At 45.1% G+C, this 15,247-nt stretch overlaps 1 protein-coding gene across 1 annotated transcript in view; it reads left to right on the top strand.

Annotated features, from left to right (window-relative positions):
• The window catches only part of LOC144499095 (uncharacterized), a 28,723-nt gene extending 14,123 nt beyond the window's left edge, over window positions 1–14,600 (top strand). The window contains exons 4-5 of the mRNA XM_078221171.1: window positions 9,701–9,838; window positions 13,702–14,600. Coding sequence (XP_078077297.1) covers window positions 9,701–9,838; window positions 13,702–13,868 — 305 coding nt within the window. The 3' untranslated portion in view covers window positions 13,869–14,600. The remainder of the gene's footprint in view (window positions 1–9,700; window positions 9,839–13,701) is intronic.
• The last annotated feature ends 647 nt before the right edge of the window (window positions 14,601–15,247 follow it).

The raw sequence follows: 15,247 nt of genomic DNA, 5'->3' as shown, positions 1-15,247 counted from the left end.
CAGCGGCTCCTCAAAGAAAGGATCATACAACCCAGCGCTAGTCCGTGGAGAGCGCAGGTCGTGGTGGTCAAGAGCGGGAACAAACCCCGGATGGTCATTGACTATAGTCAGACCATTAATCGATACATGCAGCTGGATGCGTATCCCCTCCCGCGCATATCTGACATGGTCAATCAGATTGCGCAGTACCGGGTGTTCTCCACCATAGACCTCAAGTCTGCCTACCACCAACTCCCCATTCGCCCAGAGGACCGACAATACACGGCTTTTGAGGCGGATGGTCGCTTGTAATCTCAGTTGTTTGGATTTAATCTCAGTTGTTTGGGTTTAATATCAGTTGTTTGGGTTTAATCTCAGTTGTTTGGGTTTAATATCAGTTGTTTGGGTTTAATCTCAGTTGTTTGGATTTAATCTCAGTTGTTTGGGTTTAATATCAATTGTTTGGATTTAATCTCAGTTGTTTGGGTTTAATATCAGTTGTTCTGGGTTTAATCTCAGTTGTTTGGGTTTAATATCAGTTGTTTAGGTTTAATCTCAGTTGTTTTGGGTTTAATCTCAGTTGTTTGGGTTTAATATCAGTTGTTCTGGGTTTAATCTCAGTTGTTCTGGGTTTAATATCAGTTGTTTGGGTTTAATCTCAGTTGTTTGGGTTTAATCTCAGTTGTTTGGGTTTAATATCAGTTGTTAATATCAGGGATTTGTTCCCAGGAGCAGGCTGAGGGTAAGAGAGTGGGTTTTCTGACTTTAATTAATTATTTATTTTTTCAGTTAATTTTGGGTTTAAAATCGGAGGTTTTTTTCAAAACCGGAAGTCGGGCCAGGAGAGGCCTGGGGAAGTTTTTGGAGGGTTTAAAAGCGCACCAAAGTATACAGCGGGCAGCAGAGTGAGTGGGAAGTTGAGTGAGCTGTCAGGGCTTTGGCTCACAGGGCTTGGACGAGCAGGGGTGAGTTTTTGTTTCCTTACACTCTTATTAACTTTTCACTGTCTTACTTGACATAAAGTGTCCAGTATGAGTGTGAAACCAGTGTGTTGTTCCCAGTGTAGGATGTGGGAGGTCCTGGAGGCATCTGGCCTCCCGGACATCCACATCTGTGAGGGGTGTGTCGAGCTGCGGTTCCTGAGGGACCGTGTTAGGGAGCTGGAACTGCAGCTCGAGGATCTTAGGCTGATGAGGGAGAATGAGGAGGTGATAGACAAGAGCTATCATCAGGTGGTCACACCAGGGCAACGGGAGGAGGCCAAGTGGGTGATGGCCAGGAAGGGTAAGGCTAGGGTGGTTGAGAGCACCCCAGTGGATTTGCCCCTGCACAACAAGTACTCCTGCTTGAGTACTGCTGGGGGGGACAGCCCGCCTGGGGGAAGCAGCAGTGGCCGTGTCTCCGCAGTGGAGTCCAGCCCTGTAACTCAGAGGGCTAAGGAAAAGAGGAGGAAGGCGGTATTAATCGGGGACTCGATGGTGAAGGGGACAGACAGGCGTTTCTGCGGAGGTAGGCGGGATTCTCGCATGGTGGTCTGCCTCCCTGGGGCCGGGATCCAGGATGTCGCTAGTCGCGTCCCGGAAATCCTGAGGTGGGAGGGAGAGGAGCCTGAGGTAGCGGTACATATTGGTACCGCTGATGTGGGTAGGAAGGGAGAAGGGGTCATGAAAAGGGAGTACAGGGAATTAGGGAGACAGCTGAGAAAGAGGAAAGCAAAGGTAGTAATCTCAGGATTACTGCCTGTGCCACGGGAAGGTGAGGGCAGGAATGGAGTGAGGTGGAAGATGAATGTGTGGCTGAGGGACTGGTGCAGGGGGCAGGGATTCAGGTTCCTGGACCATTGGGACCTCTTTAGGGGCAGGGGTGATCTGTATACAAAAAACGGGTGGAACTTGAATCACACGGGGACCAATATCCTGGCCGGTAGGTTGGCTAAGGTTACTGGGGAGAATTTAAACTAGATAGGTTGGGGGGAGGGGAGCTAGAAGAGTTGACTAGGATCAAGGAACTAATTGATGGGGTGGAGGATGCAGGGGTAAGGGGAATTACAAAATTAATGGTAGAGGAGAGGGTGCAAGTGAATGAAGGCGGTAATTTAGATAAGGGAGTAGAGGGAGAGGGTGTTCGCGACTCATCAAAGCGGGTCCAGATAAAAGCTGGAATAAGGACACTTTGCCTGAATGCACGAAGCATTCGGAACAAGGTAAATCAGTTGATGGTGCAAATCAGCACGAGTGGGTACGATCTAGTGGCCATTACAGAAACGTGGCTGAAAGGTGACCAGGACTGGGAGATGAATATCCAGGGGTATCAGGCGTTTAGGAAGAATAGACAGGAAGGAAAAGGTGGTGGGGTCGCGCTATTAATAAGAGATAATATCAGGGTAGTACTGAGGGATGACATAGGCTCTGAGGAACAAAACGTGGAATCATTATGGGTAGAGATGAGGAATAGTAGAGGGAGAAAGACACTAGTAGGTGTGGTATATAGGCCCCCAAATAATAATGTTGAGGTAGGGAGGGCTATAAACAAGCAGATAAGGGATGCGTGTAAAAACGGAATGGCAATAATCATGGGGGACTTCAACATGCACATTGACTGGCAGACTCAAGTCGGTAAGGGTGGAATGGAGGAAGAGTTCTTAGAATGCTGTCGGGATAGTTTCCTTGAACAGCATGTTACGGAACCGACGAGGGAACGAGCTATTTTGGATCTGGTATTGTGTAACGAGGTAGGTAGAATTAAGGATCTTATTGTGAAGGACCCTCTTGGGTCTAGTGACCACAATATGGTCGAATTTCTGATTCAGATGGAAGAGGAGAAAGTTTGGTCCCAAACCAGTGTCCTCTGTTTGAACAGAGGGAAATATGATAGGATGAGGGATGAATTGGCTAAGGTAGACTGGGAGAGCAGGCTGGCAGGTAGGATAGCTGAGGAACAGTGGAGGATTTTTAAGGAGATCCTTTTCAGTTCTCAGCAAAAATATATTCCAGCAAAAAACAAGGATTGTAAGAAAAGGGAGAACCAGCCGTGGATAACGAAGGAAATAAAGGAGAGTATTAAAATAAAAACAGCTGCGTACAGAGTGGCCAAAAATAGTGGAGAAACAAGTGATTGGGAAAAATTTAAGAAACAACAAAGAGAGACTAAGAAAGCGATAAAGAAAGGAAGGATAGACTATGAAGCTAGGCTAGCAATTAATATAAAAAATGATAGTAAAAGTTTTTATAAATATATAAAAAGGAATAGAGTGGCTAGAGTGAATGTTGGACCCTTGGAGGACGAGAGGGGGGAGTTAATAGTGGGAAATGAGGATATGGCTGAGTCTTTAAATAAGTTTTTTGTGTCGGTCTTCACGGTGGAGGACACAAATAGTTTGCCAAATATTAACGATAGAGGGTTGGCAGCAGGAGAAATACTTAATACAATTAATGTTACCAGAGAGGCAGTGCTGGGTAGACTAATGGGACTGAAGGTGGATAAGTCCCCGGGTCCGGATGGAATGCATCCCAGGGTATTGAAAGAAATGTCAGAGGTAATAGTGGATGCGTTAGTGATTATTTATCAAAACTCGTTGCATTCTGGGGTAGTGCCGGTTGATTGGAAAACGGCTAATGTTACGCCGCTGTTTAAAAAAGGAAGGAGACAAAAGGCGGGTAACTATAGGCCGGTCAGCTTAACGTCTGTAGTAGGGAAAATGCTGGAATCCATTATTAAAGAGGAGATAGCAGGGCATCTGGATAGAAATGGTTCGATCAATCAGACACAGCATGGATTCATGAGGGGAAAGTCGTGCTTGACGAACATGTTGGATTTTTATGAAGATGTGACTAGGGCGGTTGATGGAGGAGAACCGGTGGATGCGGTGTTTTTGGATTTCCAAAAGGCGTTTGATAAGGTGCCCCATAAAAGGCTACTGAAGAAGATTAGGGCACACGGAGTTGGGGGTAGTGTGCTAAAGTGGATTGGGGACTGGCTATCCGACAGGAAGCAAAGAGTCGGAATAAATGGGTGTTTTTCCGGTTGGAGGAAGGTAACTAGTGGCGTGCCGCAGGGATCGGTACTCGGGCCGCAACTATTTACCATTTATATAGATGATCTGGAGGAGGGGACGGAGTGTAGGGTAACGAAGTTTGCAGACGACACAAAGATAAGTGGAAAAGTGAATCGTGTGGAGGACGGAGAAGATCTGCAGAGAGATTTGGACAGGCTGAGTGAGTGGGCGAGGATATGGCAAATGGAGTATAACGTTGAGAAATGCGAGGTTATACACTTTGGAGGAAATAATAACAAATGGGATTACTATCTCAATGGAAACAAATTAAAACATGCTACCATGCAAAGGGACCTGGGGGTCCTTGTGCATGAGACGCAAAAGCCCAGTCTGCAGGTACAACAGGTGATCAAGAAGGCAAATGGGATGTTGGCCTATATTGTGAAGGGGACAGAATATAAAAGCAGGGATGTCTTGATGCACCTGTACAGGGCATTGGTGAGGCCGCAGCTGGAATACTGTGTGCAGTATTGGTCCCCTTATATGAGGAAGGATATATTGGCATTGGAGGGAGTGCAGAGAAGGTTCACCAGGTTGATACCGGAGATGAGGGGTTTGGATTATGAGGAGAGGCTGAGGAGATTGGGTTTGTACTCGTTGGAGTTTAGAAGGATGAGGGGGGATCTTATGGAGACTTATAAGATAATGTGGGGGCTGGATAGGGTGGAGGCGGAGAGATTCTTTCCACTTAGTAAGGAAGTTAAAACTAGAGGACACAGCCTCAAAATAAAGGGGGGTCGGTTTAAGACAGAGTTGAGGAGGAACTTCTTCTCCCAGAGGGTGGTGAATCTCTAGAATTCTCTGCCCACTGAGGTGGTGGAGGCTACCTCGCTGAATATGTTTAAAGCGCGGATGGATGGATTCCTGATCGGTAAGGGAATTAAGGGTTATGGGGGATCAGGCGGGTAAGTGGTACTGATCCACGTCAGATCAGCCATGATCTTATTGAATGGCGGGGCAGGCTCGAGGGGCTAGATGGCCTACTCCTGCTCCTATTTCTTATGTTCTTGTATCACTTTCTCAGGGTTCCCTTTGGTGTCACCAATGGGGTCTCGGTCTTCCAGCGTGCTATGGACCGAATGGTGGACCAGAACGGGCTGCGGGCTACCTTCCCGTACCTGGATAACGTCACCATCTGCGGCCATGACCAGCAGGACCACGACACAAATCTCCTGAATTTCCTACGCACTGCATCTCGCCTGAACCTGACCTACAACAGGGAGAAGTGTGTGTTTCGTACGCGCCGTTTAGCCATCCTAGGATACGTGGTGGAAAACGGGGTCATTGGCCCTGATCCAGACCGTATGCGCCCCCTTTCTGAACTTTCCCTGCCCACTAGTGCAAAAGCACTGAGAAGATGCTTAGGCTTCTTCTCTTATTATGCACAGTGGGTTCCCAATTACGCGGACAAAGCCCGTCCGCTCATTAAGTCCACTACTTTTCCCCTAACACCAGAGGCCCGATTGGCCTTTGATAAATTAAAAGCCGACATCGCGAAAGCTACGATGCACGTGGGTGATGAGTCCATCCCCTTTCAGGTGGAGAGCGATGCATCTGATTTCGCCCTGGCCGCCACACTTAACCAGGCGGGCAGGCCCGTCGCATTTTTTTCCCGCACCCTCCAAGGCCCCGAAATTCGGCATTCAGCGGTGGAAAAGGAGGCCCAGGCTTTTGTGGAGGCCGTCAGGCACTGGCGCCATTACTTGGCGAGAAAACGGTTCACCCTGATCACGGACCAGCGGTCCGTGGCGTTCATGTTTAATAACACGCAGAGGGGCAAGATCAAGAACGACAAGATCTTGCGGTGGAGAACTGAACTCTCCACCTATAACTATGACATCATGTATCGTCCAGGGAAACTCAATGAGCCCTCGGATGCCCTCTCGCGTGGAACATGCGCCAGTATACAGGAGGACCGTTTGCAGGCTCTCCATAATGACCTATGCCATCCTGGGGTCACTCGGCTCTACCACTTTATAAAAGCCCGCAATCTGCCCTACTCGGTGGAGGACGTCAGGTCCATAACAAGAAGCTGTCGGGTATGCGCGGAATGCAAACCGCACTTTTACCGACCTGACCGGGCACATTTAGTCAAGGCCACTCGTCCCTTCGAGAGACTGAGTGTCGATTTTAAGGGCCCCCTTCCCTCAACAGATCGGAATGTGTACTTCCTCAACATCATTGACGAGTACTCTAGATTCCCTTTTGTTTTTCCCTGCTCTGATACATCCGCTGCCACGGTTATCAAGGCATTCCGTGATCTTTTTACCCTGTTCGGGTACCCCAGCTACATTCACAGCGACAGGGGCTCGTCGTTCATGAGCGATGACTTGAGGCAATACCTGCTCTCATACGGGATTGCCTCTAGTAGAACCACGAGCTACAACCCTAGGGGTAACGGACAGCTGGAACGTGAGAATGCTACAGTCTGGAAGGCTGTCTTACTGGCGTTGAAGTCAAAAAGACTTCCAGTCTCCCGTTGGCAAGAGGTGCTCCCTGATGCGCTCCATTCTATTCGCTCCGTCCTGTGTACGGCAACCAACGCTACTCCCCATGAGAGGATGTTTTCATTCCCTCGGAAGTCTTCCTCGGGGACCTCATTACCGTCTTGGTTGATGTACTCAGGACCTGTCCTCCTGCGGCGACATGTAAGGGCCCGCAAGTCCGACCCGTTGGTCGAACAGGTCCATCTCCTCCACGCCAACCCTCAGTATGCCTATGTGGCATACCCTGACGGGCGAGAGGACACGGTCTCGATCCGAGACCTGGCGCCAGCAGGGGACGTAGCAACCCCTGTCACTCCCATACCCCCTGTTACAAACCCCATAACTCTTGTTTCCCTTCCGGACACGGCGCGGGCAGCATCGGGACCATTACTTAACCCTTTTACTCCCGTGTACAGCTTGCCTGAGTCCAGAGGATGGTCGCCACTTCAGGGCGTGTCGGAACTCCATGGATTACCGTTAACACAGGGTCAACCGGCCCATGGGTCTGTGGAGGAACAGTTGGACATCGCCTTGAGGAGAACGCCACCGCAAGTGCCTACTCCGGTGTCATCGCCGGTATTGAGGAGGTCACAACGACGGTGCGGTCCCCCTGACTGTCTGAACTTATAGACTGATGACAAATTACTCTGTTTTGTACCCCGCCGGCCTTTGTTTTCAAAGGAGGGGTGAATGTGGTGAACCATCGTTGGTTCCCACTAGATAGTACTGAGCCAGGGTCTGGCCAGTACTACAAGTATGTATATATGTTGCTGTTGGGGTTAGGGTGGGGTTGTTACACCTTTGTATTGTAGTATTGTGGTACATCCCAGTCGGGCTCCGCCTCCTGGGAGAGGTATAAAGGTCCCTGCTCTGGCTGGGACCCCTCAGTCTGGGATCGTGTATATAATTGGTAGCTGCCTTGTTACAGCAAATAAAAGCCTTTATTTCCTGAGCATCAAGCCTCGTGTATGATAACGCGCATCACATGGTTACCTTTTTGGTTCTTAATAGGCCTTACAGTTCCTTGGTCACCCTCTTGCTTTTTGTATTCTTATGACACATCTTTGGATTTCCTTAATTTTACTTGCCAGTATTTTTCTCATGCCCAGTCTTTGCTTTCCTAGTTTTTCTTTTAATTTCACCCCTAAATAGGGACAATTTTTTCACTCAGAGGGTGGTGAGTGTCTGGAACAAGCTGCCAGAGGCAGTAGTAGAGGCGGGTATAATTTTGTCTTTTAAAAAGCATTTAGACAGTGACATGGGTAAGATAGGTATAGAAGGATATGGGCCAAATGTGGGACTAGCTTAGTGGTAAAAACTGGGCAGAAAGGACAAGTTGGGCAAAGGGGCCTGTTTCCATGCTGTAAGCCTCTATGACTCTTCTAGGCTTTCTATTATATTAAACTCCGGTGGAGGAATTTTCCTGTCCTGCCTGCTCTGGGAATCGTAGCGGGCGAGACAGGATCATGCAAATGTCCGTTGACCTCGGGCAGGACTTTCCAGTCTTGGGGCGACCGCAGCCGGAAAATCTCTCAACCGGTGTCTGGACATAGGTTTCCCTTTTCTGCCTTGTCTTTTCTTATCCTTTGCAAATTGTCAGGGGGATCTTGATTTGGCCAATCCCACTATTTTTCTATGTGGAAACGTGTTGACCCTAACCACACCCATTGCCTTGCATTGCTCTGACATCAGGTCACCTTCAACTAACTGTTTCCAGTCCAAATTCTCTAAAAAAAATAATTTCTCAGCCTAGTAAAATTCCCAATTAAAAACCTTTCATCTTTGTCCTTTTGCATAACTATGTCAAATATAACTGACACAATTGTAACCTCTTATATATTTTACTAATTACTCAACTCTTTAAGGGAAAATCCATCGTGATCTGAATTACATTTTGTTTGCTGAAAGGATAATATTGGGTTAACAGGTCTGCTTTCACTGTTGTCTGATGTTCTTAAGGACGGCAAATGCTTAAACAATAGTTTTAAATGGAATTTTATGGCAGAAAATGGGCAGTGGCGGATCATTGATGACAATGGAGACAAAAACCAGACAGGATGTAAAATAATGGCCGAAGGGGCGGCACGGTGGCACAGTGGTCAGCACTGCTGCCTCACAGCACCAGGGATCCAGGTTCAATTCCTGGCTTGGGTCACTGTCTGTGTGGAGTTTGCACATTCTCCCTGTGTCTGTGTGGGTTTCCTCCCACAGTCCAAAGATGTGCGTGTTAGGTGGATTGGCCAGGGTGAATTGCCCCTTAGTATCAGGGTGACTCGCTATGGTAAATGCATGGGGTTAAGGGGATAGGGCCTGGTTGGGATTGTGGTCAGTGCAGACTTGATGGGCCAAATGGCCTCCTTCGACACTGTAGGATTCTATGATTCATTACTGCCATCTTACACATCCATAACCTCCAACATAGAGAGGCAGATTCCTTAACATTTTGCTTAATTACTAAAATTAATTTGGATGCTAATAAAATGTGACAAGGATGATATAACTAGTATTTGGCTGACTTTCCTGGCATACATTCAACACTGCAAGATTAAAAGCTTTCCTGATAAGTCTGGTTAGTACAATAACAGCAATTTGCATACATACAGGTTGTCAAAACACAGGTTGATCTCAGTTAGTCTACACGTGTTCATTCCTGACATGGAGGTCAGTTATCTCAGTCGGCTGAACGACTGAGTCATGATGCCAAGCGTGCCAACAGCGTGGGTTCAATTCCTGTAACTGGTTATTTATGGAGGTCCTGCTTTTGCAACTTTGCCCCTCATCTGAGGTGTGGTGACCCTCAGGTTAAATCACCTCTCAGGTTAAATCGCCTCTCAGGTTACATCTTTCCCTCGAAAGGGAAGGGGGAGAGCAGTCGTTGGTGACTTTCATTTCAATTCCTGATAGTGCACAGTTTATAAAGGCAGTTCAAACCAGGTCCTTTCTCACGTTGGAAGGGATAATTAAAGGTTAAAATAATTCTGGGCTATTGTCCTACAGGATGAGCAGTTGTATATTTATAGGCTTTTGCCTTCCTCATAATCAAACAGTACGGGATACCGGAGTCCTAACAAACAAGAAAAATAAATTTTTAAAGGGGAAGGCTGAAACCACAATTTTGCAATAATATCAATTCTGAATTAATATTTTAGTTTCAATAAAATGTGATCTAATTTCATTCCAGACCCAGCTGCAATGAAATCTACCGAAACTGACCCTCCATTGTGCGTCCGGCATTTGAAGAAAATATTATTACTTACTGCAGTAATAGTACTTCTGCTGGTCAGCTTTGTACTTGCTGCACTTGCTATCTTTTTTATCGGTGAGTATTACAAATTTTGGGTCTACCGTGAATACCTTCTCAGAGGTGTCAGTTGCTCCATTAAGCTTCTTCTGGCCTCACACAAGAAATAAGACAAGGTACTTCTGCACCAGACCACCAGTTGATACGAAGATGAAGCACTCAGATCTCAAGCCCTGTCCAGTTGAGTTCTGAAGTGACGTTAAGGTCTCATTAACTACATGAGACCCTGGTTTAGGTACCTAAATTAGCTGAACCACCTATTTCAGGACCCTAGGGAAAATGCTGAATGGTTGGAAACGTGCTGTCAGTTCTTTCTCATTAATATCAGAGTGCTCCATATCTGCTGGGCAGCAAGCCTTAAAAATTCCTTAAAATCTCTGCAGGTCTGACAGGATCTGTGGAGAGAGAATAGAGCCAACATTTCGAGTCTGGATGACCCTTCGTCAGAGCGAATGCTGTCAGGCCTGTTGAGATTTTCCAGCATCTTCTATTTTTGTTTCAGATTCCAGCATCCACAGTATTTTGCTTTCATCTTCAAAGGTCCTTCCTGATCTCACTGGCCACAGAGCTTTAACTTGCTTGCCTCTGACTGCTGTTGCCCAAAGCAAACTGAGTAGCTGGCTCGGTGAGCAACTTGCCACCTTCCTGTTTACAATTTTGAATAGAATTGATTTATTAAATGACGTGCCAATAGAAATGACTTATGTAAATCTATCCTACTGATGTTGGAACAGACTTCTGATCTACTTGTACCCATTTGGCATTCATCTTGATGTTTATTTGAGTGAATTTCCTTCGAAACAAGTTGATCTTAAATTGAGTAGTCAATTTCTTAATTGAGTGCTATGATTAAATATTAATTATTAACTATTACTTTCTGCCAGTGGTGTATATTCGAATCATGCCTCTCACTCCAATACTGATGCCTCTTACTCTCTACGGTTTCACAGATTCTTCTTACATGTTCATAGAATCATAGAATCTATAATGCAGAAGCAAGCCATTTAGCCCATCGAGCCTGCACCAACACCAATCTCATCTAGGTCCTGTCCTATCCCCGTAACCCCAACTATTTACCCTCCTAATCCCCCTGACATTAAGGGGCAATTTTAAAAATTCGGTTTCAGTTCCAGTTCATACGTAATCAATATATTTTAATCCAGTTTGGTTTAAATTTGAGATTATTTTACCAACCATGTTCCTTTCAAAACCACCAGGCATTGCAATTCCAAATGCTGCTCTCAAACCCTGGCCTCTCAATACCACAAAACTCCGGCTTAGTCCTGCTGTCACCTAAACCAATTCCCAGACCTCCCTCCTGCCTTCAGATCCTGAGACCCATCCTGGGTTGCAATCACAGAATCAAAAGATAGTACAGTGCATGAGGAAACTATTCTAGTGGGTAGCATGATGGCACAGTGGTTAGCACTGCTGCCTCACAGCATCAGGGACCCGGGTTCGATTCCGGCCTTGGTGACTGTCAGTGTGGAGCTTACGCGTTCTCCCCGTGTCCGCGTGGATTTCCTCCAGGTGCTCCGGTTTCCTCACACTCCAAAGATGTGCAAGTAATGTGGATTGGCCATGCTAAAATTGCCCCTTAATGTGCCAAGATGTGTAGGGATTAGCAGGGTATCACAAATTAACAAAGCAGTTAATAAAGCACAAGTCCTTTAACCTTCAAAGATTTCTGTACAAACACCATCCCTCCGTCTCTGTTCTTGCACTCTCTTTAAAATTGTACCTTTCAGTTTGTTTTGTCTCTGCTCATGCTTCCTACCAAAATACATCACCTTACACTTTTCCATGTTGAATATCATCTTTTATGGTCCACCCAATCCACCAGATTGTCCATGCCTTTTGAAGTCTACTTTATTCCTTTTTCCTTCCCCATCTTCTCAGGAATATTAAACATCCAAACCTCTCTTTTTTTTGACTCTGGTCTATTATTATCACTATATCACCTGCCCATCTGACTCTCAGGACATGCAGCCCTCAGTCACCTCAGTAACAGCTCACTAATTGACACACATACAAATCTAACTTCGACACTTTTGTTTTTCTTATGATCCCACCTAATTTTGTAATATTTCTTCTCTGTCTCTCCCAGTCCTTTGTTTCACTTTTTCTACTTTTTAACATCACACCTTAGTTCCCATCACGAGCCAATGAAGGTTAAACGCTACCCCACAGCTCCAATTAAGCTGCCTGTGAGACCATTGATCACAGCTCTCTTCAGGTGCAACTCACCAGCCTTGAGCAAGTTCCCCCTAACGTAGAACTGGTCCCAATGACCCAAGGACCTGAAGCCCTCCCTCCTGCACCATGATATGCTTTCACATTCTGAACTCTTCTTTCCCAATACTCCCAAATGCTTGGATTCTTCCTGATGCCAAATCACAATATTTATTTATCCTGGCGTTCCTAAGACATCCCCTTTAGCCTCTTTCCAGTTTTTCCAGAACTGTTGTTGACCCCTCCTGATGTTTCCAGCTTATAGCACACAGCTTCAAAGTTCTGCTCAATGTCGATACCCATCAAAATAATATCAGGCCACTGGCACTCTTCCCAGTTTTTGCATGTTTCTGGGATATTCCCAATGCTGTTTAGTCAATGCCCTTGACAAAATGATTTAAAATAACACTGCTGTGCTTATAAACCCTGTGCCTTATGGCAAAAACTAAGCCACAGGATGTCTGCTGGTAACAACGAACATTTTGTTAAAATGACTTGCATGCCATTTAACCAATTCCTAATGTCATGATCTTGTTTATCACGCATCATGTCTAAGACATTATTATGAAAAGGAATGATCCAAAGTTGTAGGCTTGTGTTGGAGATTACCGATAGTGTGGGAGCAATCAGTCTGGTGAGGTGGCGGCATGTTTCAGTTCACTCAGGAGGACTGCTTTGCTGTGGCAACGTGAACTTCTACATGCATGTTGTGGGAGCTATGGATAGTAATGGTAGACGTGCCATCTTCCTTTCCATCACAAAGCTGGCCAGCATTCTCTCCTGCTCTTCCCACCTGCCATTGGCTGGTGGGATTGCAGGTTGATTGTCAACCTGTTTGGCTGTGTTATTAACGCAACTTCCTTGGCCTTCAAGCTCTGGGGTGAGACTTAAAACCCGGAGCTTCTGGCTCAGAGGCTAGGATGCTACCCACTATGCCATAAGGCCTTTTTGTCAGTATTATATAGATGGTGCAGAATCTGCAAAGGGTATAATCAGTAGAAGGTGCTGCAGAGGTTGCCTGAATGGTTCAACATAATTTCACAATTTCTTAGGTGCTTGTGAACTGAATGATAATGAGGTTTATATTTAACTTTGTCCTGCCTGTTTTATAGTCATAGTAATGACTAATTTAGGAATGCAGAGGTTTATGCCTGGTCTAGACAGCAATAGACTGCCACTGCTAAATTGGTCAGGATGCTTTTTTTTTAAGTTGGCTCTACCGACTGCTCTGAATTGAGTGTGAACCTCATTTCAACTTTGGACTCACCTGATGAAGGAGCAGCGCTCCGAAAACTCGTAATTCCAAATAAACCTGTTGGACTTTAACCTGGTGTTGTGAGACTTCTTACCGTGCCCACCCCAGTCCAATGCTGGTATCTCCACATCACAACTTTGGAATGAAATCCTTGCACTCATTTCAGAGTTAGAGACCCTAAATTTATTCACCCTTGCCTAAGTTTGCGATGTGAAATCCCCAAAGTACAGACGGATTAGTGGGTGTTACTCCAAAACATCTTCTCACATTAAGTGAGAATTAAATACAGTAATACAGGTGTGTTGAGGAACTTGTTGGATTTCATGTAATGTAAGTCAAACTGATACATCCTTAAAAAAAATACTTAATAACCAAAATATCCTTGTTCACCCAGTGCGAATGGAGAACCAGCTCGATTACATTTCGACCAGAGTCACTTTGGAAGAGAAAAATATCAAAGAAATCAAGATTCTCATGATGAACCATTTCAATGTCTCAAAAGGGTTGAATGGCAGTAACATAGTCGGAATATCTCCTCTTCATAACACCCAAAGCCCATGATCAGAAGAAAGTGACGGAAGGGCATCGTTGATGTATAAGTTTACAATTAATCTTTTAAAGATGCCAATGAAATCAAAAACCATCACAAGCCAGGAAGAATGACCTGAGCCCCAGCAACACAGTCACTCTGGCATTCTTATTTATTTTATTCAGAATATGGAGCCCTATGAGAAACACTTGTGAATAACAACACAGTGGTGCAACTACATCGATGATTTATTGTATTCACTTATCTAATGAACCGGAAATCGGCTAAATTGACCATTTAAGAAACTCCGATTTGAAGTACAGAACACAAATCTGCAAAAAGCTTTGAGTCACAATGCTTGCATGGCAGTCAACTTTGTTTTATGGGAGTTTGTTAAATTCAAAACAATCGTCATGTTCCAATTGCTGAGAGAGTGATGACATATACTTCATTGATATGAACTTGCTCAGTCATTGAACATTACTCAAATTGAAGTTGCTTTGCCTTTCTTTTTCAACTTGGTGGTGTTGCAGAAAATGTCTTCATTGCTGTATTATGTTGCGCGGTTCTACAGTGACTTATTTCTATTTATGACAAATCTGTCAAGATGTGAGCAATCACATTAATTTAATTTGGCATTAAAATGTCCATTATAAAAATACTTCATCAATACACAATTGTTCAATTTGTTTCAAAAGCAGATATCTTTATGTTTCTGTTAAGAAGTAGGAATGAGTCCGCTAATTAAATTTTATGCCCTGTAACCACAGTATTTTTTAGAATTTTTATTCTTTACTCATCAGCATGAAATAAGATACTCCACAAAGCCTGAGTTCAAGAATTTTCATGGCATATTCAATGGGTTAAGTTCATTTGAGAGCAATCTTTAACTGATATGTTCGTATAGTCCCCACCATCTCCATTTTCTCTACTTAGTGTATGAACAGCCTCACCAGAGAGCTTCAGCACATTGTTGCCTCATTTTTCGCTGTTTGAATCTCTTCAGCATTAATCTAGGCCTGGCCAAAGTCCCAAATTACATTCTTTATAATGGTGTCCATGAGACATAACCCTCCCTATCCTTCACAAACACTCAGCAATGTCCAATATGACAGACCATGGTTCCATTAGCTCTCCTACATTGTCCAGTTTCTTGGGATTGGCCTCACATGGTTCAACTGCCACCTGTCTGAATGTAGCTAGTGCATCGCGCTCAATGGCCTCTCTTCTCTCAAGTCCTCCAGTGATCTATTCAGAGCCCATTCATTCCTCTTCTTTAAGTACATATTGTCCTGCCCCTCAGTGTCATCCAATGCAAGTATGGAGGCTCTTTCCATATGTATTCTGATGATATCCAGCCCAATCTCACCATCACTTTTCCTCTACCTCTCCAAGTCTCTCTACATCTTTA

The sequence above is a fragment of the Mustelus asterias genome, chromosome 9 (genome assembly GCF_964213995.1).
Source record: "Mustelus asterias chromosome 9, sMusAst1.hap1.1, whole genome shotgun sequence".
Lineage (NCBI taxonomy): Eukaryota > Metazoa > Chordata > Chondrichthyes > Carcharhiniformes > Triakidae > Mustelus > Mustelus asterias.
Note: the sequence above shows the minus strand (reverse complement) of the source record. Positions and strands in the feature narration are given on the sequence as shown.